This window comes from Vanellus vanellus (assembly GCF_965231255.1).
Source record: "Vanellus vanellus genome assembly, chromosome: 7".
Lineage (NCBI taxonomy): Eukaryota > Metazoa > Chordata > Aves > Charadriiformes > Charadriidae > Vanellus > Vanellus vanellus.
The window spans coordinates 25,812,161-25,839,637 of record NC_138912.1 but is presented as its reverse complement, the minus strand read 5'-3'; the positions used below and the strand labels follow the sequence as shown (position 1 = coordinate 25,839,637).

General features: G+C 36.1%; 1 protein-coding gene across 1 annotated transcript in view; it reads right to left on the bottom strand.

Moving 5' to 3' along the window:
* LRMDA (leucine rich melanocyte differentiation associated) overlaps positions 1-27,477 on the bottom strand; it is a gene marked incomplete at its 3' end in the record, with an annotated part of 700,831 nt that overhangs the window by 273,896 nt on the left and 399,458 nt on the right. Inside the window, 2 exon segments of the mRNA XM_082486449.1 lie at positions 16,741-16,867; positions 27,072-27,202. Coding sequence (XP_082342575.1) covers positions 16,741-16,867; positions 27,072-27,202 — 258 coding nt within the window.

The following is a 27,477-nucleotide window of genomic DNA, read 5'->3' as shown; positions in this document are numbered from 1 at the left end:
CACGAGTGCTAATCTTAGCCTAAAGCATTCTCATGGATTGATTCTTCCTCAGTAGGCCTATATAAATATTTATAAAGACTTCACACAAAGAGCAGATCTGACACAAGGCTTTAAAAGACTTCTCAACATATACAGAACTAAGAGATTTTGTAAGGCCAACGCAGCTCTTAGCCCTCTAAAACACCCTCTGAAATCCTGGAGAGCTGGTAATAGCACACAAACATATGTCTGAATCTGCCCACACGATTCGCATCAGGGCCACGCTACCAGCCTTCCAATACTGATAGCTTATGTTTGCAGGCCGCCTTGAGTATAAGATCTTCTTCTTACCTGGCCCATCTGCTTTTCTTGATAGATAGCTTTTTCCATTCCCCTAACAAAGGAAAAAGTGATTATGCTATTTTTCTGACTTGTTTCTGAGTGGAGAAGAACCAGCACTGAAAGTCTACATGAAAGCCAAACATGCAGTCCATTCTCCCTTTTAAAAAAAAAAAAAAAGTCTTCTCCAATACAAACTACAACAGAAAAGTAAGTATTTCTTTGAATAGTGCGGAAGAGAAAGCATGAAATCCTGTCTCCAGTGATAATGCAAATTGTTTCTAGCCACTGCACTGTAGGCAGGATTTTACTACAAATACAAAGGGGTGGTCCTTCAGCCTAGGCCCAGAAGTTCAGCGACAGGATAAGTTTGATTTATTTTATTCCCACTACAGCAAGTTTCTACCAACTAAAACTATTCCACCATGCCAATATTATAAGTGAGAAAATGATACACCAGCAATTTAAGCTCTTCTCCACCTTGAAATCAAGTAGCTCCCATTTTCAATTTACATGGCATATTAATATTTGATTAATCTATTTAAGAGAGCACATGAAAGAATAATATTTTGAGCCACACAGAACAGATATATCATGTATCCAGACACACGCTAGCCCTGATAATGCTATGTTTTCATGATTATCATCAATACAGGGATTGGAAGAGACTACTCTCATCTTCAGGTAACTATAGCATAGGCAAAATCTTCAGCTGAACCTTTTCTCCACATATAAGCCAAAAAAAAAGATATCTGATTTTTCAAATTTGCAATAGCTGGTCTATCCACATACAACATTTCGACAACCCCTGACTGAAAATAAACTTGACATTAACTTCCATGAACCTTCTTTGGGATCACAGGACAGTCTAGACTGCAACATAATTGCTTCCCAGCTGGAAAACTGCAAAGACTCTTAGGCATGTGCCTTGTTCTCCCAGACCACACCAGCCCGCACGCTAACTTCCCTGTATCAGTCTTACACAAGATGTATAGGGCTTGAATTAGTGCATTTTAGGTTTAATTAGAGCTCCACAAATTTTCACTAGCCCTACTATGACGCTGTCTCAGCCAGTGATCACTGGCTTCCCCTGCCAGTGATCACTGGCTTCCCCTGCGTTCTGGGCAGAAGGTAGAAGACCAGGCTGTAAAGGACAGGACAACCATTGGCTCTGTATATAGCAGTTTTTTATGAGCCAAACCATATTCCACTAGGGGTTTATCAAATCAAAAAATAGACTTCCCACTTGCCAAAATATGACCTCAAGAGGACAAACCAAGTAAGCTCTCTACCAACAACATATCTATTCATTTCTGCTTGGGGGGAGGTGGAGGAAAGGGTGGAGAAAAAGAGCACTTGACATAAACAACGGTTCTTCAGAAGTTCTCTCCAGAGAAACTGGTAAACATACAGGGCAGAAAAAGACCCAAAAGCTATGTTGCTGTTGCCTTGAAATCAAGAAGTTGCTATGAAAAATAACATCTCTAGTTTCACGTTCAAAAATAAATCAGGAAAATAAAATCCATTCTATTCTTTTTCTTTCCGTACTTTGCAACTGTCAATGGCCTTGCAGCAATGCTTCCCAGAAAGTTAGGTGTGTACTTCACTGAGAAACCATGTGCCGTTCTGGCCTGGTACATGAACTCAATTTAAAAATATTTTTCTATTCACAATCTGAATTATTTCCTCACCTTGTAAGAATTCTCTACTGTCAGAGATAAACAATAAAATCCAAAGTACCCCTATTCAGCACATGACCTGTATGGCTGCTGCTGAAAATCTTGCGAACGCAATATTTCTTTATATTTAGAGACATATTGTTTGGTTGTTTTGAAACTAGAATCACACGTGCAGACATTTTAATGAGTTCTGCTTTGGAAAGACCGTTTGACATGGCACAGATCTACATTGTCACAGCAGACCACTCCTTCAGGGTCTACTCAACAGGAGTAAGAGTGGATTCAAAGCTTTTCTTCATAGGAAAGAAGAATTTTGTGCCACACATACCGTGCTTTTGCCCAGTCCTGTTATAGCACTCCATCTTTCAAAACTGCACACAACATCTTCTCTTGTTACTTAGAAGTAAATAGCACTGTAGAGACTTATTCAGACCATAAAGATATGAAAAATCATCACGTAAGAGGAAGGGGAAAAGCTGGGTGACATTATACAAAGGCAACATAGTTATAAATTTGAGCAGACCTGGGGCGATGGATTAACATTGTGGCCTCTTAGACATCTCTGGAACAATACGCAATATGAAACAAAGCACAAAACTTGTGCCAAAATGCATGCAAAGTGAGCAACTTCTATGAGAATAGCTCTAAGACCCAGCAGCAAAAATATTTTATGCTTTATGTTCAACAATCCAACGGACTTGACCTGTAGCTAACTTCAAAACATGCAAGTGACATCTTGTTTCAAGCTTAGGAATGATATTTTTCCACAGAACTATGTACAGTTTCTTCTAGTTTGTGCTCAATGGACTTGACGAGAACAGGTAGAACAGGAACATTCACTGCCTCTACCACTCCGGTCTTTTTTACTACAGAGACTACTTCTCTGGTGTTAGTAACTCCTCCTTTCACTTTAAAACAAACATTTAGTTCACATTTTCTGTTGGCAACTAGTAATACTAACAGGCTGACTGCTGACTCTTATCTAAACATTCTACGTAAATTTCCAATCATTGGTGATTAGGTAGTACCCATGCACCATAACGGCACATGCTTAGTGGAAAACAAAAGCGATACAAAGAGCAAAACTACTATTTTCATAAAGATGCAAAACTTTACAGTGAAAGTCACAAGCCGCAGTCTGGTGGCAAAATAACAGCAGGGGAAAAAAATAGCAGAATGCAATAATAAAAGATGACCCCAAACTGCACACTTATGCTAGAGTGGATCCACCTCCTTGCTTACAAGAATTACCAGTTAAACTCAGCCACATTCACGTAATACCATTGGAGCAGGATCCTGACTCCACAGCATGACTGGTGATAGTTGTGCATTGTTTCAATAAAATGTTTTTCTTCCTCATTCACATCCTTTCTCTATGTATCTGCACTAATAGTCCTCTTGATAAAACCCTCCAGAAAATAATTAACTTTAATAGCTCTTCTGCAGCTCAAGCTGCACAACTGGGTGGCAAATATAAACGAGCTTTCTCGAGCAAAATTTAAGTCTTCAAAAGAATTATAAGAAAAAAAGAAAAGATTACAGGTTCAGCACTGCTTCTGGGGTAAAATCTATCTTTCTGATAAACGTATCAAATCCCCTAAAAACTACACCCATTGAAACTTCATATTTAGGCTGATTTGCTTTCCAAATCATATAGATAGCACAGTTGTGTACAATCTTTAAACAAGTACCACCACAGAGAAATGCCGAGAGATTTAAGAGAAATAAAAGCATGATCAGCTAGCTTGTAATCTTCTTTTCTCTTATTCTCCTCCCTATAGCTGCATTAAATTGCCTGTTGAGAACAATAACATATTTGTGCTTTTATAGGTAGAATGATTTGTATTATGTAAAGATTTGGCTAACAGAGCAAAGATGCATTCACACTGAGCTGGATTACATGCTGTTAATAATTTTCTGGATGCTCTAGGGGACCCATAATTCTGGAGGACTACAGATTAGCATTTGAATATATGCTTTGTAATACATCGCAAAGCAGACTTTTTTAATTTGCTTTTTCCATTTTTCTAGAACCACACTAACCAGAAATCTAATCATTTAAAGCGTTTTGGAGGAAAAAGTATACCACAATCAAGTTTTTATCCCCCACCCCCACACACTCAAGAGTACACAGAAAATCTGTCTTTTCCCAACTCCCACACCATTTCAATAGCTTTCATTAGCGTCAGACTACCTAGAATATGGGATCAGGCTTGCGGTACTGTTCTATGCACGTTGAATAAACGGGTAACTTGGCAAACAAAACGGAATCTGTTGTTCTGAGTAAAACCTCAAGATATCCAGAAAGCTGGTTTTGCGGTGGGCTAGCTTCTGTTTCAGAAAGTACATTATTTTCACAAAATTAATAAAATACCTCACATTGCAAAGAAATATGCCTCAGAATATGCTAACATGCTTTTGTTATTGCATATAAACTTCAGCATAGACCAGGCTCCCCTATTTCTGTTTTCACGGAACACTGAACTCTTTTGGCCACCATTTGCTAAACATTGAAATCCTTTGTAAACCGTGTATGTCTTTTCATAATTTTTGAAATACTTTGTACTTCAGGACAGTCTTTAAAGTATATGACTCTCTAATAAACGTTATATTCTCAGACAAATTCAACTGGGAAGCATACTATAGCATTTCTTATTGAAGAAATTACTTTTCTTAACATTATAAGGTTCACCTAGTAAGTACGCATTCACTGGAAAATATATACTTTTCATGACCTTTGGTCCTCAGTTATAATTAGTTGTCTGGTCCCAGTTGCTTACAGTGTAAACAAAGACTGATAAACCCACATTGGCTGCATGTATTTATTACATTACAACACAGCTGCCAACTGTCTAACCGTTCTAATAAAAAACTATTTTCTAAGGTTTATGTTTTATTGCATGTATGACTCCCTTATTGGTTAGCATTTTAGAGTTGTGGAAAAGGTTATGAATTTAGAAACTGACTGCATTCATATCATATTTAAAACTTAATGCTATTTTATTAAAGACATATGGGCCTCCAAAGTACACATATTAAATGTCATGTAAGAAAAGTAGCAGTTTAAATCATGGTCAAATTCATTTTTGACGTGACTCCTGAGGCTTCCCAAGATCTGAACTATTTCTTTGTAAATCTGGCAGTTTAACCACACTCATAAATCACTTTCAAAGCATATTATTTCTTAATTTTACTGCATTAGAGAGCATTTGGCCTACACAGTGAACTGTTTGTAACTGTTATGTGAACAAAGTTGTATATTTAGTCTTACAATGTGGGAAGAAAAAAAAAAGTCTTAATTTCTCAATCCTGAATTTACTTCTTATTTTAACCCAAATGATACATTTCCTAATGAAACTTGCCAGAGTAAGATATGCAGGATAGTTCGCTGTATTGACGTAACAGAAAACTTCATCTCCTTCTGCTTCAAACTCATAAATTAGAAACACAAAGGCAAGTGTAATCTAACCATTAAGCAAATATCCCACCCGTTCTTTTGCAAGAAAGAATGCCCAAGGTTTTTAAGCCCCACCAAAGTTCAAAGACAAATGAATCATCTTTGGGAGAATGCACATATGTTTACTAGGTGCCTTGATATAATGACATTTGGTACATTAGAACTGAAGCATACCTTAAATACACTTAAAAATTAAATGCACGTTAACTTAAGGACAGATTCCCTGCCAGGTAAAGTCACAAGTAACCCTAGCTCCAAAACAGATCACACACAGAACAGGATTCAAAGCAATGCCATTTTTGAAATTTTCTTCATTTATCAGAGAAGTTCCTAATGGCAGAGTTAATAACAGTTCGTATGTTTTCCTATGAACATTTTGTCCTTGGATGCTGTGAATAACAAAGATAAGTTAGGACAACAATTTACTGCAAAAGCAATTTACAGAATACCAGTCCTCAGTCATATTTTTCTTTAACTTTTAATCCACACAATGAACCCCTCATTTTCCCCTGAAAGATGGATGTGTAACTAAAGTTGCCAAATCTTAAATGTTTTATGTCAGATCCATTGTCTGCAAGATGGGGAAAATGCTCTTCAGTCAAGATTTTCAAGGAAGTTAAAACATCGGTCTGTAAATTTAAGAAAAAGGAAAAAAAAAAAAAAAGAAAAAATGAAAATTCGAAGTTCAGAGAAATCACAACATGTGATTTTGGTGGAAGATTTCTCAAGAGTTTTAAAGAGTGCGCAGATAAGGATAAATTTGTTTATGTCTTTCACCAAGATCAATAAAGATTCCAAGCATGTAAACTGACTGTATAAAAACTACTCCACTGCCCCTAAAGTCACCTGAAAATCTGTAGCTTCATTCAAAACTGGTTAAGATTTTCAATGGCCAGCCTGATTAGGACAAGCTATAATTAGCATTGTGATCTGCAACCAGGCACAGCATTCAATAAAATTGTCCTCCCTGTATTTTAACATGATGAGGTTAGCATCAGCTTCAGCTAACATTCAGGAACCGGAAACAGAATCTGTTAAGTTCCATATGATTTACGGGAGCAGATGAAACTGTACTGCATCCTTTTTCTTTGACAAAGGGAGCAGTTTTAGAAACTTGTTAGGCAAAAAAGTTCAGGATTTCTTACAAAATATCCCTTTGGCCTTTACATTTCCGGTAAGGGTGGAAACAAGGGGAGAAGTATTAGTCCTCTGAAAACAAATTAATTCTTTTTCCTGAAATAACTCATAAACCAGCTACAAATTGGTCATGTTCTTAATCATTAATGCAGACAGAATGACTGATATGCTTGAGTTTTTAGGAGATGGCCTCATCACTACCAGCCCTATGTGCCTCTTGGACCACACTCTCTCGCATTAGTGCAGAGGAAGATTATTGTTATAATGCTCTGGTGTTCTTGACTTGTCATTATTTTGCAGCACACGGTCTCTCTTTTAGCGTAACAGGAAGGGGAGGATTCAGGTGCTTAAACACAAGCTTCTACTGCTGTTTTAGCCACCCTACAGTATTTGGGCCCAGCCTCCCATGGTGGCTCCAGAAAAGCTCGCATCTACCACAGATAGTTACCTGCCATCCCTACAAGGACCTGCTGTATACTTTAAGGTATCTGAAATGGCACTAGACTGCTATTTTTAGGTGCTTGCATTGTTTCCAAAGTGATTAGAAATATTAGCCAATACCAGGTGCGTTATTTTACCTCCCCTTTTGTTCCTGTCCTCACATTCCATCCACCTAATTTGACTATGGCAACGCTAAAAACAATCTAGCATTCATATCACAATAAGATGCTATATGATGTGCTTGCACCACATTTTATATGACAAAGGTATGGTCCCTTATCCCCCGATATAATTTAGGTCTTCACACATGAACTTGTAATCTGGAGATCACTGTGGACTGTTCTTTTTGACCACGATGCCACTGATGTCAAAAGGAAAGACATGGAAGATAAAATCCACTTCTGTAGAATCAGGGACTACAGCACTATCACAGACATCATTAAAAATATTGTTGTGCAACCAAAAACATTTTGCTAATGGCAAGCAAAACCAAAGAATACTAGGGGAATAACAATTTGCAGAGCATGACATGTTGAAGGCACTCTATTTCTCATTTGTTTATTTGTATATAGAAACTTCACTACCACAAAGCTGTCAACTACATCATAAGAGAAAGTTTCTTGAAAAATTTACACTAATGAAGGAAAGTAAGTACTTCAAGGCAGAAAAGAAAAAAAAAAAAAAAAAGAATAGAGTCATTTGAATCACAAAGATCTGGTAAAATGCTCCAAATAAATAATTCCGCTTCAGCTTCTACGCTCCGTAAGAATCAAGGAGAGGGGAAGAAAGCAAGAGGAATTAAGGAGGAAATTAAACAGCAGAGAAATAGAAAAGTACCATGAAATACAGAAAAATCAACCTGTAAATGCTGGGAGAAGCTTTCAGTAATTTAGATCCTAGGATTTACCAACAAGAGAAGACTACTGAAAAACAGAAGACTACACAGAAAAGTAATGACAACAACTATAATAATTTACATAATGTGACTTGCAATTATTCATTTCATGGATGTTAAATTGAACATGGATGTTCAATTAAACAAATCTTATTATCTAAAACTCTATAAAACTTTAGCTATTTTTTCCTTCTTCAAAATACCAGCAACCGAAAACTATGTGGCAACATGAGTTAGCGTGAAAGAACTAGTCATAACTGCGATATAAAAAAATTATTTAAAAGTTCACACAATGTTGCTTTCTATGTGAGAATCACCTTTCTAAAAACCATGCAGTACAACTTCTGCCAGAGAGGATGCCAATGAACGCTACTGAGAAGATCACAACACCAAATCATTTTTGTCTTCATTGGCAGTGGCCATTGTCACCACCTTTATCTCTAACAGCTGGTAGCCTTTTGATGGGTCAGTGAAACAGTGAAGCCAGGTCTTAACACACCATACCTATACACCGCAGAGCTTGCTGTGAAAATTATGACATCCATTCATAGTCAAAACAAGCAATAAATATAAACTCATGACTTTATACTTAATGACAATTCTTTCCAACTTTTGAACCAGGTGCTTCACATTTACAAAATTACAAGTAGACCCTTTGGTAGTGGTAGTTTGCCACTGATTTTCTCTCTCGGAAATCTTGCTGTGACAAACAGCTTTCAGAAAAAAAGAATATTTTATCATTGGACCTTTGTTTCATGGCTAGGAATTAACATGTATTCTAACCGTCACACTTAAGACTGCTACTATTTCAATAAGAATGACTCGTCAACGTGACAGACTGTACGTGAGACATATAGTGCCTTAAAGCCCGGGGGGAGGCCGGAGAATCACCTATAGGAACAAAAGGATAGATATAAGCTGGCCCAGAGTTTTGCCAATGCCATGTTAAATACAATATTTTTTTTTTTGACAAAATGCAACACATGAACAACTCCTATGCCTAACAGTGTTGTCATCTGATAATGAGATGCATTCGTTTTTCTGAAAAGAGGAACTACAGAAGAGTGCAGTGAGCTCTACTTGTACAGCAGCAATGTTTCCATCTCCAAAAGAAAAAGAAAAGAAAAAGAAAAAAAACCTTATAGGATAAAATTCTAGCCATATTGATCCATTGGGAATTTAAACCAATCATGATTCTTGCCCTACTGTCTGATACTACGGTATTACATTCTGCTATATGGCACTTTGTTAAGTTGACTGAATAATTGGCTGATCACAAGACAAAAGCCAGACCATATGCTTGCAGCATCTAATAATTGAAGTTTCCATAGTTCTGAACCTACAAATAGAAAAAAATAAAACCAACAATAATAAACAACCCCAACAGCAGTAATAAACAAGTTGTCATGCTAGCTTCTTCAATTAAATGGATGTGTTAATGATATACAGTGCCTATTGCCATTCGTCAGAGAACGTCCAAGTGCTTTACAAATATTAAGTAAGTCTTACAAAGGGATCAATTTGCTCACTACTGCTGAAAGACAGACACCTTTCAGGTGCAAAGTAGCAGCTGGTTAACTAGCACACTGCAACACTACATAACAGTTTAGGGCAGAAGGTGGAGAAGAATGCCTTAGTAAATTGAGACTGCAGAGAAATCCGTGGAGGCAGAATGTAATTACCTGAATTGGAATCAGGCCAGGGCTCCAGGAGTAACACCCCTTCCTATGTGAAAAGTGCACTGGGATCATTAATGGCTAAAAGGACACTGGCTTCGTGAAAATCATATACTTTTTTTAAAGGAATAATTTTAGGAAAGAGACATCACCTTTTGCATTCTGTATCTTCAATAGCAATTATATACTGAAATGTAGTCACATAATACCTTCCCAAAGAACTAAATATATTTCAGTGTTTCAGGAATTACCACCAGAAGACCAAAAAAATGAAGGGTCTTTCCCCCTATCCTAACACACATATGACCCACACGTGCCTATTCTTCCTTCTCGACAGCTGGAATTACAGCAGGCTAAGCAAAGAGAATACATTCCTTTGCTATTTTAGCAGCTGGATGTTTGCAGCTCAGTTCCCACTGTTTAAACTCATAGCTTTTCTCTCAGTTACTGACTGAAGTTCTTTCTCTTTAATCATGTGACTTGTCAAACGTGAAGACACAAATTACATAAAAAAAAAAAAAAAAAAAATCAATCAACTCCCTTTAAATGTCTTAGATTGCAGATTAAAGTATTGCATGCAAAGTTCTTACCTTCTAAGCTCTTTGTAACTCAGATTCCCGTCTTTGCTTCCTCTTTGGATACTGACCCTTTTTTCCCCCTCTGTTGTCTGCTTTTTCCCAAGCCTGCCTTTCAGTTTGCTTTAATGCAGCTACCCTTGCAGGCACTTTGAAGGCAACATTTTTACTGACTGGCCTTAGCAGACTGCTCTAGATCCTGTTCTTAATTCCACCTTTTCCCGGAACAAGAGCTTCCACACATGATGCACAAATTCAGAGCCAGATCAAATTTACTGTTAGTTTTCTTCACTAGGACGAAAATGCTTTGCAGCTAGTGCAACACTGGTCTGTTACTGATCATGTGCAAAGACAGTGGAATCTATTACACAATAACCTGAACCAAAGAATGGCGCACAGGGCTCTCCTTCATTTGCACATTTAATTCGATACATAATCCAAGAAAATGTAATTATTTCATCCAAAGACTACGTATTAGACAAGATCCAAACTACAGCTACACACACTGCTTGTTGACCTGTATCCTCATATACTGTAACTGTAGGGTCACAGGTCCAAATACTCTCCACAGTATCTCACAGGTGTCTTCTATAGAACTTCATTAGCCATTTGATGAACTACCACCTTTCTGCTTATTAGTCTAGTATATAACTTTTCAGTCACACCCTTAAGGCACTTATCACTTGCACAGCTACAAGAATTAGATTTCCCATTTCTTAAAAATCTAATGTCACTAATTTACCCTACAAGCACCATGAGATGTGATAGCAAGTTTTATCTCTCAACATTGAATCAAGACGTCCACATTTTGGGAATTGATTTTTTTGTTGTTGTTACAAAAATTGACGACAGCTTTAGTGACCTCTTTAAAATCTTCTGAACAGTGTTCTTGAATTTATGGCTATCACAGCTCAAATTCCAATTCTGGATTCACTGTGCTTCGTGGCGAGCTCACGCACACATACACATACCAAATAGACGGCTGTTATTGCAATGTGACTATCAAGGGGACACGCAGTCCCCTCTCAGTCTACCTCTCAGAGATAGAGAGGTAGAAAATACTATTTGATATTTCAACGATTGGATCATATCCAAAAGTTTCTTCTGGTCTTCTTTTCAACTAATTGGATAATAAAAACATGCAAGAATCTAAACTTCCAAATTAAATAAAGAAAATGAAAATGTGGATCAGTATACCATAAGGAATCAGAAAAGAGAAGGAAAAATCTAAGGTCATCTCTTAGTTTTCCAACACTTTGATCACTTCTTAATGTTGGAATTTCACAATGCTTTTCTTATTCCTTATTCTACCATATTAATCATCGTACCTATTCCCCTGCAGGCCAAAGAAAGGCTTAGTTCAAGATGTCATGCCCCAGTTTTAGAAAATAAGTAAAATCCACCAGTTTAGAAAAACATATGCAAGTGTTATTCACACACAATTATTTCATAAAATTTTTATATAGGTATGTTTGCTTACGTTTGTTTTGGATCATGGGATTTGTTTGAGACAACGGGATTTTAAAAATAAAAATTTTTAAATGACTGAACTTAGCTCTGTCAGCTTAGTTCTAGCTAGTACCACTCTTGTATCTGGCTGATACAAAAACTTCTAAACTGCTAAAATGTTCATACACAGAAATACATAGAAATATAAAATCTGGCTTTTTTTTTTTTTTCAATTACTCTTTATTCTTAATTTTGATGAGTCATTGGGGGATTATGAGCCAGTCATGTTATGGACTCTCGATTAAAATACTTTTAAGTGTCCAAAGAGCAAAATAGATACTTCATTGTGCCAAATAGTAGCATGACTGCTAAGACGTCTAGGTTGGAGCCTTAAATTCATGACGTTGTTTTGTTTTAGTACGTGAAACCTTGACATCTGGACAATAAGAAACCCTATTTATGTAGAAAGTCTCTCAACAAGGTAACTTACTAGCTAGCAGTTCAATGACACAACGACTCTTTACACTTTAAAAGCCCTTTGCTCTCTGTCTACTTCAAATGCTGTAAGTTCACAAGCCAAGATCTCTACAAAAAGGTGCTGGTAAAAGGAAAAAAAGTGTGAGCAATGCAGATGTTCTCCAAAGGTTTATCTCTCACCTTTTATTTACTTTGTAAAACCAGCTCCATTTTCCAAATTTAGTGAGTGGGGGAAAAGGTCCATGAGATGTATTAGCAAAAATGCCTTACCTAAATTCTTGGAAGCAGATAGGATATATCTATTAAAGAAAAAGATGATTCTTGTTAAACAGTTAAGAACAAAAATTACTAAAATCACTCCTTATGCCTCATCTGATTTTAATAGAATTTGAAAAAGCATATATCAGCATTGGTCACTTTGATAATGAGCTTTTCCTATCAGCTTAAACACATGAATACTGCTAATGAGCTGAAAGCAACACTGTAGATTTTAGCTCACTTTATTTCTTAAACTGCACTGCCTAAATATTTACTCTTCCTACCATAATAAAATAATCTCACTCTACCTTCCAAGTAACAGTGTGAGCAAGAATCGCGTATGCTCATTACAAGAAACACCGATATTAGACTTGCCTTTCTGCTTAAGTGTCTCCATCTTAAGTTCCTTAGAGAACAAATGCTGTGTCAGGTTTTATAATTATAACTTGTGATTAAAACAATGTATTCAAAACACCTATACTGCCATCTTTTGTTGTACAGAGTCTCCTTTATACCCACTGGACAAGACAAGGTGCTGTTAGTAAACTTGCAAGAAAGCAGAATAACTCCACATAATATTAACTCAGTTACATGGGAGTATACCCGTGGATACCCACTGATGATTTGGTCCTATAAGCTGCAAGGCTGTTACGTGTCACCAAAAGCACACTGCTTACTTTTGCCGGTATAAAACTGATAAAAATGTTAAACTTAAAAATGCTGTAGGCTAAAAAATAGTTGTTGTCAGAGGGCTTGCAAAACACTGGGAAATACATGTGTATTTTATAAGAGCAAGCCCACTGGCCCAGTATTAAGCAATTAAATTTATATTTAGAGACCTACGATAGTGCGTATCTCTTCATAGCAACACACTTTAGATATAACGGATATAACCACATTTTATCACCTAGACTAAATGATCGTGAATATAGACCTTTAAAATATGAAATTATGATGTGCTTTGATACATCATAATTTCACTTTATTTATATCACATGCAACAAAAATATATGGAGTCTTAAAACGTATTCTCAAATCGCATTCTGTTTTGCATCTCTAAGTTTTAAAGATTAAACAGTTGGAAGCACAATTCATATACCTATGAACCAAAGAAGGGTACAGTTTTAAATAATTATGTCAAGAAATGACAACGGTACTCTTTGTAGAAGCAGGGATGAATAATTACAAAGCTGGGACATAATTAAGCAATTTTGACTGTCGTATTCTTGAGCTGTCTTTCTGATGTGAAGTGCTGTCATGCCCAGAAACACACTTCACACTGGACAGGCATCTTCCACTTTGATCTACACTTATGCCAGTGAAATGAGGTCATGGTCTGGTCATTAAACAAGGCTTCCTCAACTGGCTCAATGCCTCTTATCCAGCCAGGCTTACCCAATCTTTATTAAAATCAGGCATGATACAATGTTCAATATTTTGACAAAAGAAAATATAAACATCACAGAATAATGAAGTTTAGCTCACACATAGCGAGATGGAACACTGCGTTCTAACATTAAAGTGTTTTCTAGTAAATGACTGCATCTTTCCATAAGACAGTCATATCACAAACAGATGCATTTTAAACAAAGGATGAAATGAAGCAAAGCACAAGAAAGTGCAGTGTTCTGTTAAAAAAAAAAAAAAAAAGAAAAAAGAAAAAATAGGGAAAAAAGAAAGTAAAAAAATTTATACAAAATAAAATATTTATGACTTAGTGATGAGTGGTGATTGCTAGATACTTTTGCATTTGAGTAAACACAAGCTAGTCAGATGGAAATTTCTGGCTTTTATTCTCATTTTGTGTATTTTTTCTTGGTGGGGTATTTTGCTCTCCCAAGTATTTCATGTCAAGACTAAAATGAAAACAACTCCCCACATCACAGCCTCTTTAGATCATCAGTCTGCTTTTTATGCTGAATAAGCCATACCATCTCCTGCTTATCATAATGGGGGAAAAAAAGCCTCACCTAACTTAGGATTTTTTTTTTTTTTTTTTTCTGATGAAGCAAGTCTGATAGGCTCACCGTTGTTACTATATCTGGCAGAACAACATTTTCATTTGGCATCCACTAATGCAAATACTCATCACTCCAGCTCCATTCCTGGCAAGCCTAGGCTGACACGGTGGCTACTACCTTAGGGGGAAGGAAAAAACCATTCTTAGGAAGTTTGCTATCAGCAGGGTCTTGTATCACTAGGTCAACGTCTTAAGGAGTTCTGATGACCATTACTGGATACTCTTCCTCCGAGTTCAGTTTAGGCGTATTCTCCTCTAACTAGTTTCAGAAACCTCAGAATATGTTACCACTAGCCGTCTGTTAAATTTGGCTGAAGCTGGTCAAAAATCTCAACGTGAATAGAGGAGGGGAGCTAATGAACAGACAGAGAGCACAAGATTCAGGAAACCTGAAGGCTGAAGAACAAAAAAACATTACGTATTCAGTATGCAACATATTATAGAATTTGAAAGTATTATTGTGCACACGATCTTTGTGATATATAGAGGAATGCTGCTTGTTATGGTCTTTGAATATAGTTATAAATAGCTATTACACACATATCTGCATCTGAAATCACATATGCAGAGAGGACTATGAGTGTTCTCAGACATAAAAAGAGTTTGCATGCATGCCTACTGTAAGCAGGAATATCCTAGGAAACAAGCACAAATTCAAAACAATTTTAAGAGGTTTATAATATCTGTTCTGCATCCAATTTAATATTTATTTTAAATTAGCCACTTCTGTAATATGTATATAATATTGTATGATGAGGGTAATTTTGTAGCACCTTAAGCAGCGTTAATTCATGCCATGAAAAGCATTTACAATGATTTTACCATCAGCAATTTGTACCAAACCATTTATAAAGAAGAAAAAAAGCCTTTAGTATGGCAATAACAACAGTAAATTTGAGCCTTCTGCAAATTTGCTGAAGTAAATGTCTGTTTTATCATAAGACATAGTGGGTAAATAATTCAAAACTATACAAAAGGTTCAATTACAGATACAAAAGATAAAGATTTTATCCCTATATTTGTGAAGTAATTTCCCCTTAGCTATTGACTTAAAAAGAGGTTTCATCCAGAAAAGGAACTTCAACTTTAAGAAGCAGACACTTTTTTTTCCTTCTCTTGCACCATTAAGTTGGTTAAAATTCATAAAGCAGACTCTTAAATGAAAAATCTAATTGCTAATAAAATTAAAAAAACACTTCACCAGATCCAAAATCTGATTAGATAAGAAGAATTATAAAAGACGACAACATGTTATACCTAACACATTTCAGCTGTTGCACTTGGCCAGATTCAGCAAAGATGGTTTGCTGCGAATAAGATATCCACAACAGCTTACAAATAAATTATTTCATTTATTACACATACGAAGCTGAAAAAACCAAAGGCGGTAGTAAACAATATATCAAAGCTATGCTCATATCAGAACTGTTAACATTTTAGTAGTTATAAATGAATCAGTCTGAATTAATTTGTTATGCACTGCAATTGTACTTGTGATAATGCATTTATCTAGCAACACTGTTATGCTACCAAACAGTGCATTTCCATAACTGCTACATTATTATTCAGCATTATTGGAAATCTGCAATAAATCATTGATGGTATATTTTAGCGAACAAAACAGCAAACAGAAAGCAAGTAGACTGAAAACTTGAGTGGAGTTTTAAGAAAGATCTGCAGCTCTAAAGCACTCTGAAGCTCAGATTGCTGTTATCGTGTATTGATCAACAATGGGAAAAAAAGGGAAAGCGGAGAATTCACATTCGCATTCTGTTTGCATCAGCAGTATGCCCAGAGTTGATGCAAATGGTATCAAAAGCTCACATTACTGAAACTGTCTCTCTGATGTTGTCAATGCTTATTAGCAGGACACCACATTAGGTAACATCATACAGAATGAGAATCAGCTGGTCCACTAAAAGCCAATAAACACCATAGGTGTGAGCTCTGCGATAGACATTTGTGTTTAACATACAAGGCAGGGGACAACTTGTCAGAAAAATTGCATTCTTTCACAAAAGCATATCACACAGTTGTTACATATTTTTAGACAGGGTAAAAATATTCTTTTGAGCTCAGTGACAGATATTAGTTAGTTTGTTATATGAAACAGAGGTTGGAAACCAGAAATTTGATAACATAACCACAGTCTATTAAACAGATGTAACAGTACGTTTGATATTAAACCACAGAAAAATTACTAAGGCTTTTGTCCCTCACCTGACCACATTTACCAGTCCTTTCATTTGAAAGGTTTTGTCTGTTCCTTTAGCAAAAGATGCAGCCAAGCTTTTGGAGTTATTTTAAAACAGTATTAATGAATCACATTATTGTTACTTCTTCCATTTATTCTCCTACCTTAGCATCCTTGGGCTTAACCACTTTCATGAAGGCACCTCTTACCAAGGCTTCCTCTCTCTCCCTCCTGGTTACTTTCCGAGTATCGAGAAATTTCAGGTTTGTCAATTTGTGCAGGACAAAATACCTGACAGATAGAACGCACACAGTTAAAATCCAGTAATAAACAGAGACATACTCACAGACTAAATGACTAAAAAATAACAGCAATAAAAAGCAACAGCCTTTGTTTCCTCTCTCTGTTCACCTTTTCCATGCAACGTTGCCTATGTAAAAAGTTATTATACTTACTTTACTTTCTCAAATGAAGCTTGCTCTAAGCTGTCCATAACAATTTATACTAGGTGGATCAAACAGATAAGAAAATTATCACCATGGGCAGGTATGTTCTCTATAGGTATTAGTGAGGTATACAGTACACCCAGAAATAGAATAAATTGGTAATCGTTTTGAACTGTCAGTTTGGAAAAAGGAATGTTGAGTGATTCCAAAGACTCCATCCCACGTTGCAGGAGAAAACCAATCTGAGACATGGGAAACTGCCAGCTATCTTCTCTGAAAGAATTCTCAGAAAACATTAATTTGCCAACGCTTCTTCATATTTTTACTATATTTTCCTAAAAACACAATGATCAGCATCATTAGAGCCATGTGAACAGCAAATCAGGGAGAGGTGCAATTTATCTTCTACCGCGCATCCTAAAATACCATCCTTTGTCTTAAAAGTAGTGTATGTCACTGTTCAAAACTCTTAACATTGAAAAAAAAAATAATTTGTCCAGAGAAAGCATGGAGAGTTATTCCTGATCTCTGCTTTCCAGAACTACATTTTGAGAAAGGCATCATTTGGAAGAAGAATTCCAATTTGGTCCTGCCAGAGAGAAAAGGTGGCCTTAGGGCATATGGATCCCAGCTCAGGATTAAATGCAGAAGCACACAGGGAGAGACTACTTTATGAAAAATATTTTAAGAATTCAAAGTTCTTGTCAGGATCCATCAGTACTCTATTCCATTTATCCTTTTTACTCAAAGTACAGCAGCTTTTTAGCCTCAAAAAATACCATTGGCTCCTTGCTTGCAGATGGAACATGGCAGATCAGAAAAAAAGTGAGGCGCACAACCATGGCAAATCAAAAAAATCTAACCACCTCAAGTACGTGTTATTTACATTTAGTCAACCAAATGTGAAGCAGACCTTGCAAAGCAAGGGAAGTGCCAGACTTTTCCTGGCAGGGGGTAGAAAGGTGATTGATAATGTTCCCCATGCCTAGCTGCTTTGCATAAAACTCCAGTCAGTCAGAGAGCCTCCTAATCATACCAACCCCTTCTGGCACTGGGAGGAAGAAATCAAAGCAGTAGAAAAGTGTACATAACATAACATTTTGAAAAAGGAAGAACACACAAAAAAATGTGTTTTAAAAGGTAAGAGTTATCTTATGATACTGCTCTCAAGACCAGATAAATATGTGAAAAACACTGGAAGACTCCGCTTCTACAACCAAGCAAAATTTAATGCTACAAATAAGCCTTTCTATCAAGTGCACCTTTCTTTTGAGGCAACAGCTTCGTAAACTGCTAACAAGTGAACTGAAAATGCTCAGTACTGAAATGCTCAGACAATTTAAATGTGAATCCTCCTATGACTTTCAATGCTATCAGAAGAAGAAAAGGAGAGAGTCACTTTACAAAACAGAACTTGTCCTAAGACCATTTATTAAACAACAGCTACAGATCTACGAGACTGACACATTCTCATTCTCAGACTCCTCCCAGCTTGCCTGGCTGCCCTTCCAGTCCTCCCTGGCATTTTGCTGGCCCTTATCTTTCAGTGGAGGAGAAGCTATCCATCTTGCATTACTGGCAGAAAAGCTCTGATGACAGACAACAGATTCTTTCAAATGAAGACATGTTCAGAAGGAAACAATATGTCAAGAGCGAGGAAGAGTGAAGCTAAAAATGAGTAAAGACACCCACTAAGTGTAGGGTGAGAAAAGATGAATATTCAGGTGAAGAAAACATCGGTATTAGAAAATCAGCAAATGTTTAATGATGGAATGAAATATGCCATTGAAAAGCAGGCTGCAACAAAAATGACAACAGACTAAGACAGCACTGTCATCTATGCTGACTTTGGATCACAGCCCTAATGTCAGTCTCTCAATCATTTCAAAAGAGCTTAAAATTATAATAGCATTCCTTGATACAAATGCATTTTTGTACTTTTAAGTCATCCTGACTGCATTTCAAAAAAACAAAATACTTCCCAATTCCAAAAACAAAACCAAAAAAACCTCCCCACGTAAACTAAACAGCAAACTACACCGCAAGTCACAGGTTTGGGGTTGATTTTTTTTTTTTTAAACTTACACTCCTTAAGAAGAGCAAGTATTAAGAAGTACCGTAAATGTTATCCCACCAGTAGAACAAAGGTATATCAGTGATTAATTCTTTTAAAATGTGATTCAAAATACAATCCCATTTATTCATATTCCTTTTACTAAATGTGGGATAAAACCAACCTATATTATATGAACGTAATAGGATATTTTTTATTAAATGGCTGAAGAAAAGCATCAGGCTTCCTGGATATATTTTAGTTAGAAATATGAAGATGCAGTTTCAATCTAAATGTAACACAAGTTTGCCATAAAAAATACAGGAAAGGATTACCAAAGCCCTGGAATGAACACTTTACAATATCAATTCAACCCTTGTAAATTTAATCCAGGGTTATTTGTTGCACAAAATCTCTTTACTGTGATGTATGACTTAGTTACTAAGGTTATCACAGCAGTATCCTAAAGTTGCATAGTACATAAAACATTTCAGTTAACAATGCAGGGAGGTTAACTCCCACAGATAACCTACTATCAGAGGGTTAGACCAGATGACATGCCTCTGTCAGCTTTCAGGAGCTATTGATGGTTCAATCAGTTTGTTTTGAAGGTAAAGTACAACAAAAGGGCACTAAACTTATTCAAACTGTCAACAGGGACTATCTGGAATGTTGCTTGCAGGTAAGTAATTTTGGGTGTTTTAAGACTATTATCAAACACCAATGGCTGCAGAAAAAGACAGCTACTAATAACACAGAATGCAGCCATCATAAAATACTTTATGGCAGGTACTAGGATCCATAAATTGCATGACACATTGCACCTGTTTTAGACTTGTAAAATCACTCGTTAAGACAATGCAATATAACGAAGAAAGGTCCATCTAGATTTTACATTATAAATTCAGGAAGGTTCATTTTAGATTAGAGGTTGAGAGGCAGGGTCTCCCTGCCTTCCCCCCTGTCCCCCTTTTATTTTAATCATTTTGAAACTTAGCACTGCTCCATGTGCCCTGAGAGTGGTGTTACTGGGTTTTAACATCTTTGCAGTGGTGTGAAAAAAGGTTATTATCTTCACTGATGAGGATTAAAGGTCGGGTCCAGAGAGAGGAAAAAAAAACAGACGCACCAGGAAGGTGCTTAGAGATCCATTTATCACTGCCTGTGAACTGATCTTCTAATTCATGATGGATTAAGGAAATGAACTATGTAAGTAAAGTTGCATCTTCTTTTGTTCAGAATCATCTCCTCCCCTTGACTCCCAGTGCCAAGAGTCCCGTGAAAATAAGCTAATAACAGATATCCATCACACACAAACAGGAACGTTCAGAGGTGGAAAAAGACCAGAGAATATCACATTTCATGTTAATTCAGTCTTAGTTAAGTGAAAACGACAATAAAGATTAACAATTCATTTACCAATTTTATAAGTGTTGCATGTGATTAGTATTATTTTAACAGTTTTTACACAGACCTGTCAAGATACTGGAAAAGAGGGACAGGCTTGAAGGGGCATTTGCAAAGGAATGCAGTGAGGTTGGGATTCAGTTGCTATTGACATTGGCAAAAGCTCAATGGGGCAAAGCCTTCCTTTGAAGAAACACGTTGGAGTTCAGAAAGGGACAGAACAAAGACAGCTTTGAGATCAGCTATTCTTATTTATTAAACAATACATGACTGGTTTTTATATAAAGAAATACTGTCTCTGATATTGACTTACTGTACAGCCTTTACCGCATCACAGACTTGTCATCTTAACTCTGCCGTACGAACACAGAAACTAAGACCTATCAGTTACCTTGCAGGTATATGCCGTCTATGTTTCTAGTTCTCTACTGTGTAACAGTCATTACTTAAAACATAGTCCTTGGGTTCTTCCCTCAACCCCCAAAAAGCAGCGATGGATCACTCGATCTTAGGAGACAGTTTCACAGATGAAGCAAAAGGGTTCAAAGAGCATGTGTAAGTGTTCCTTAAAGGATCAGATGGAAGAAAGGAACAAACAGATGCAAGAAATTTGTCAGTCCTGATCCAAAAGACACATGTGTAAATAAATTCTATGTCAACTCCTTATTTTTGTTAAATAGCTACTTTGTAATTTCATTCTGATCTATTTTTTCAGTAGCCATTAGATTCAGGCATAAGAATTCCTTCAGTTTTAATGACTTTCAGTATACTACTCCTTACTATTGTCGAGCAGTTCTAGGAAACTTTTATTCTAAAAAAATCCCATAATATCATATCATCTAAGGGCCTCGATTCATTTATTACCTCCCGCGGAAAAGAAGACAAGTTGTAGAACATGGTTGGCCTCCTGATACTGAAAGATAATGGCATCACCCATGAGCCACACTATAAGAAAATCTTAAAAGTAGCAATAAATTACTTGGGGAAAGAATGTTTTGAGTTTTTTTTTCTCTCTCCTTCTACTACAAGAAAAGGAAAGTAAATTTGTATATGTTAGAGTTTCAGAGAAAAACTCTTCCACAGCACCTTTAGTGAAAGACTATAGTAAGAACTGGATTCTGTATAGACCTTTCTTTTGTACTTTTATTAACAAAAACTGGAATATAAAACTGTACTATATGCATCAATATTTAAGTTTAAACCACAAAATTAATCTGGCACTGAAAAATTGAGAAATATTTTCCCAGTAGAATGCAGAAATGTCTAGCTCTATCTGTACCATAACTGCCACATGCTCTTTGTTTCAGAAGGTGTTTACTTTCATTTTTCTGTTTTCTGTGCTATTGTATTTCCTTTCTTTGACAATCATAGAACATAAAAATAATATACCTATTTCAAACTTTGAAGGGCTGATTATGCTCTCAGTTTCATTATTGTAAACTAGAAATAATAAATAACCCGAAGTCGGCAAAGTTCCATCAGCATTCAAATAGGGAGAGATAAAAACACAAATCAGAAGAATTGAGCAAACATGTTTATGACACTGAACTAGGTTACCTCCTGTAATTGTTTTGCCTGTACCACCAAAAAGTTTAACCCCCTACCCCCATCTTTATCCCACCAAACAGCATATACTTGGCTGCAGAATTTCCAACTGCAACAAAACTTCTTCAATATAGAGTTAAGAAAGCCAGGTCATAATCTGAAACCACCATCTTCCAGAACTGAGGGCGCGATGTTGGCATGAGGTCTGCTGGAGGATCACATAGCCTCTGTGAAACTTTGGCACTGCTTGGTGATGACTATGTAATTCTGAGGGGCTCTCAAGTCACTCCAAAATGCAGACCACCTCCTAATAACCAACACCTTCAACTTCAATGTAGCAAACAACTTTATGGATTAGAAAAATATCTCTCTATACATGTAACAATAATTATAGGTATGTCTTTACTTACTGTGTTAGTATGGGCAAATTGGGGTATTATAGACTTCACTTTATTTGGCTGAACAAAAACATTGTAATAGCCCTTGCTCATAAACCCTTACAGCAGCTAAACTCAGATGGAAGTGGTGTGGCTATCTGATGTCTATCAAACACAGGGTTTTGTCTTCAGGTACTGTAAAATGACAAGACCTCGTGCAAACAGTGAAGTAGCACAGATTCATAGATTATACAGATGTAAGGGAATACCCTATTCATCTCATTAAGTACATAAAAAACATACAGAAGTATCACAGACTTCATTCTGCTAAAAAAGAGCCTCTGCAGTAAGTTCACTGATATTGACCAAGTATATTAGCATTATTTTCATTACTGAGGATTTCTAGTCTCCTATTGCTTCTCAAATATGTATTTATATTACCAAATCCAATAACAAGACTATTTAAAATAGATGAGTAGATTCTGTCTCAATTAAAAAACAAACAAACAAACAAAAAACCCCACAACACTAAACCAAAACAAAACCACAATAAAACAAAACAAAACCGCGAGGAAACTGAAAATGCTATAAGAGGATGCAGCATTTCCACAGAATCAGACCTGTAGGATGGGAATAGCTGATTTAGCTTGAAAAGTTAATCCATACAAAATGCACGCGCTTCCTTTCTTGCTGTTATATCTTAAGAGGACTTCATAAGGTTATCACCATTTGCTCCCCCTGCCAAAGATAGCATATCTAGTATATGTACTTTTAAGCTAATTTAAAATAAACTCAGGCATTTGTTTCCACTTGCCCTTGTTTCCATGTCAACAGCACTTAATGAATGCATCATTCCAGGAAATGTCAATAAGGAGCAAAGAAGAATGAACAAGCACTGAAAACTTCACACATGGCATACATCCTTCACAATCATATCGCTTTAATGAAAATAGGTGAGGTCACCTGCAGCATTCGCAAATGCTTTGTAATACATTCTGACCCAGATGATTTTTCACAGTTCAGTAACACCACGTTTGAAGTTTTCCCTGCAAACAATACACCCACAGGACTGACCAAGTGCGGGTACAAGAGAAGCAACCAGCAATTACTGTGTTGACTTCTGTTACTTTGATCTCCGGGTCATGACCTTTGCTTTCACGCAATCTTCAAAGTCGAGATTGTAGAATAGGTTATTTTAGAGGACGCACTGTTTTGCAAGCTATTTTTCTGTGGATTTTGCTTCCTGTTTGAGCCAAAAGCTTTTAAAACTTTCCTATCACCGTTATAGCTTAGATACTCTGCTTTCCCTTGCCCTCAACCCCAAGATATCCCTTTACAAAAGAACACCTACCAAATACAGAAAGCATAAAAAATAAGATAAAAAGTAAGAATTTAACACCTTTTTTTTTTTTTTTTTTTTTTTTTTTTTTTTTTTTTTTTTTTTTTTACACAAAAAGCCAATTTACAGTCACGGAGAAAAACATGAGTTTTTAAAATGAACCAAACAAGTTTGCTTGTAAAAATACCACAGAAGGGAACCTTCCATTTACTTTTACTGTCCAAGCAGAAATTCCAATAACAAACATAGAAATATTTTCACCAATTTGTTCTCCTACACTTTTGAAAGATAAGGAGGAATACTAGGGATGGAAAAAAATAGTTTTTCTTTTTCTAAAAACAAAAAAAAAACCCAAACCACTCAAATGTTACTATGTTTCTTAGAAAAAAAAAAACAAAAACACCCTACTTTGAGAAAAAGTCACAACACTGCTTTTGTATAAAACCTATTTTTAAAGAAAAACTTAGGAAAAGCTTTAGTATTGAAATTGATAGAAAGGGTACACCAATGGATTACCTGAGGAATCACGTCATAACTTCTTGACAAAAAACATTTTCCAAGTCATTATGATAAAACCTAATTATTTTTAAAAGGTGTAATATTATTTTTTATCTGTTACCAATATCACAGTAAATTATCAGACCTTGAGTTTTCAAAAATTTTATCTTCCATATTTTTTAAGGTTGATATTTTGGGGGTTTTACAGATCTTTTCAGTTTTTTGGAATGAGAAGATTAAGTAAAGCTTTGATTTCTAGCACCTTTCTCTTTCTGGTTGAGGAATTAAATAGCCTGAACTCTAATTGAACTCAGTGGGAATGAAATTAAAGCTCAATGAAAAATGAAGCTGTGGTTCCAATGGTGACTGGGAAAATTTACAAAAAGAAGTTCCTATTCAGAAAAAACCAAAACCAGGTAAAGTTTATGGTAAAGCAAAATGTTTACATAATTCAGGTACACTGAAATGCAATGTGTTTTGATGTTCTCTGTATGCAAATTTTCTCAACAAAATAAAATCTTTTTAAAAAATTACTTCAAACCATTAAAAAAAGAGAGTTGAAGCAATACATTTGACAGAATACAAATTCTCTCTCACGCAGGAGAGCTTGCTGCTATTAAATCTGGGAGATAAAACTGTACGTTTGGGGGAAGGAAGAAAAAAGTTGTGTCCAAGATGCTTCAGAACATGTATTCAAAACTCCGAATTAGCGATTCAGAGTAAAATTAGTAGAGTACTTTTATTCAGTTCCATCATGCAGGTGAATATATTCCCAGATAGATAGATAGATAAATGCATGCTTTTGGTTTCTGACTCTAATGTCGTATGGCAAACACTTTTCATATAATGTAACAAATAATTACGGAAAAGGATCAGGAAGCTTTCATTATAGCAGCAGAACCATAAATCATTCAACTAATTAGAAGTCCTTTCTTCTGTCTTAAAAGAGCTTTAATTAACCTAGTTTATATGGGGAAAAAAATACCCAGCTTTTCGAAAAACTGAGTGGAAAGAAAATGGAAGCAATGTTTCAGTTTACAGCAGATGCATAAATACAATCACTTCACACTTTGACATGGTTGTTTGCCACAATGTGACCTAAAAACTACCTTGACCTCCCTGAAATCAACATTTTTGCATTGAAATGAAACAACAGACGTGCTTGTTTTGATGTATGGCTGTGTGACATATTATAAATATTACATCACATAACCACAGAGGATGTCAATCAATAAAGAATTTTTTCAGACAGCACTAAATGAACCATGGGTTCTTGCCTCTGAATGGCTCCTTTAACATACTACTTTTGCTTAAATGATTAATAGGAGACATATTGTCAGAAAACATACTTAAAGTGAAAAACAGTAAACTGTAGAAATATCATTCATTTTTTAAGCAATTCTCTAGTGCAAATGTCACATAAATTTACATAGAGACAGAACTATTAGACTCTCGTAAGCTGGATAGTAGGCATACCTTCCACTGAAGTGCGAAAGCAATGGGAAAATATTTTATTAAATCTAGGCTGCCCTACGTAGTGAAAACCAAAATGCTACAGCCAAGCTAGATTGAAAAGTTGAATTGTTAGGAGGCGAAAGTCTTTAGGCTAATGATAACCTGGAAATCCTTCTCTAAAATTTGAAACAAAGAAAAAGCGTATGCACACCCAGGCCAGCTGCGCTGCTGTTTCAATCTACAGCATTTATAAGCTATAAACTGGTGCATCAAATTCATGCCACTTCCCAATAAACCTGCTTTTAGTCTCTGTCACTTTTATACTAACTCCTACAGCACAGTTTGGATTACATGAAGATAAAATCAGAGTTTTATTACATAAGTCTGAATACCGCAGGTGATCTGCTAATAAAAAGTAAGCTCAGGCTTTGCAAGGTCAGCAGCATGGCGACCAGTGCTGCTTGGCTCTGACTTGCCTCAGCCAGCCATTTTCAACTGATGTCAAAAATGCCAGCACACAAAGACTGAAATCTTGTATCAGATGTGAGCAAGTAAAAAGAAATCCAATTACTTTTTTTTTTTTTATAATCAACGTATCGCTTCCTAAAGATTATAGCTATGAAAATTATGTCATTCCAGCAGACATCCCGTAAGTTTTGGATCCATACTCACAGTCATCGTCAGTCACAAGTATTTTTATTTAAAAAAAAAACAAAATACAAACTTGTAATTTTTAGCAACAGTTCAGTTGGACATATAGTATTTTGTCAGGTTTCTGTATTAATTTCCAGATGACCTTTTGTGTATGTAGAATTACATTATAGAGATAGTTTCGGGGGGGTTATTTGAATGTAAACACCAACTGCTCTGAGTAAAGCAGCACAATATGGAAGGAGTCCTTCTGTGTTCTTTAATAGTGACTTTATAACTATAGTGGAAGAAACTCATCTCCATAATCGAATGTTAGCAGAAGATAATGCAACTGGCGGAACGTAGTGATTTTTTTTTTTTTTTATTTATTGGTTGTCACCCTTAGTGTATGTACATGTTGCCCTACCTTGGCCATAAAAAAGGAAAGGCCGTAAGTAGGCAAATACGAGCACTCACATTCAGGAAATCCAGTGCACACCTGCTCAACTCAAACGTGCTGTAGAGCACTGAGACATTTCTTGAAATAGGGTTCCTGAGGGTGATCTCACTGAAACGCAGTTACTCAAATTCCCAGGTGTTTCACAGCAGAATATGCCACAGTGCTTTCAGAATAGCGTAGATGTTTGTTTGAGACTTTTGAGTTGGTTTTAGTCCGGTATTTTTCCAGTAATAAAACAAAATTGACATAGTTATCAAACTATATCAATATAGTGAGAACACTAACCTGTACCTCTGGTAGTCATCTTCATCCTTTTCTTTGCAGACCAGTTCATTTGGGCAGGCCATGTTTCCAAGCAAACTGAGATACTGTAGTGAGGGCACAACTTCAGCCAAATGGTCCAAAAGGCTTTCTAATTCTGTTATGTGTCAAAAGTAGTGGGTTAAGGATTAAATGACATTAATGAAAAAAGCATTTAGAGTTGCATCACTGCTGATTTAAACATACATTTCAATAACTGACAATCAAATTTAGTATGGCATTCGGGAAAATGTCACATTAATTGTTCCAAGGGCAAACAGGGATAAACTTCAGTCAGTTTTTTGGCATGGAATGAAAGAATTTGGCTGTTTTGTCATTCTTTTCTCCTTTCCTTTCCTAGGTGGTTCACTACAAAACATTAAAACTTTGA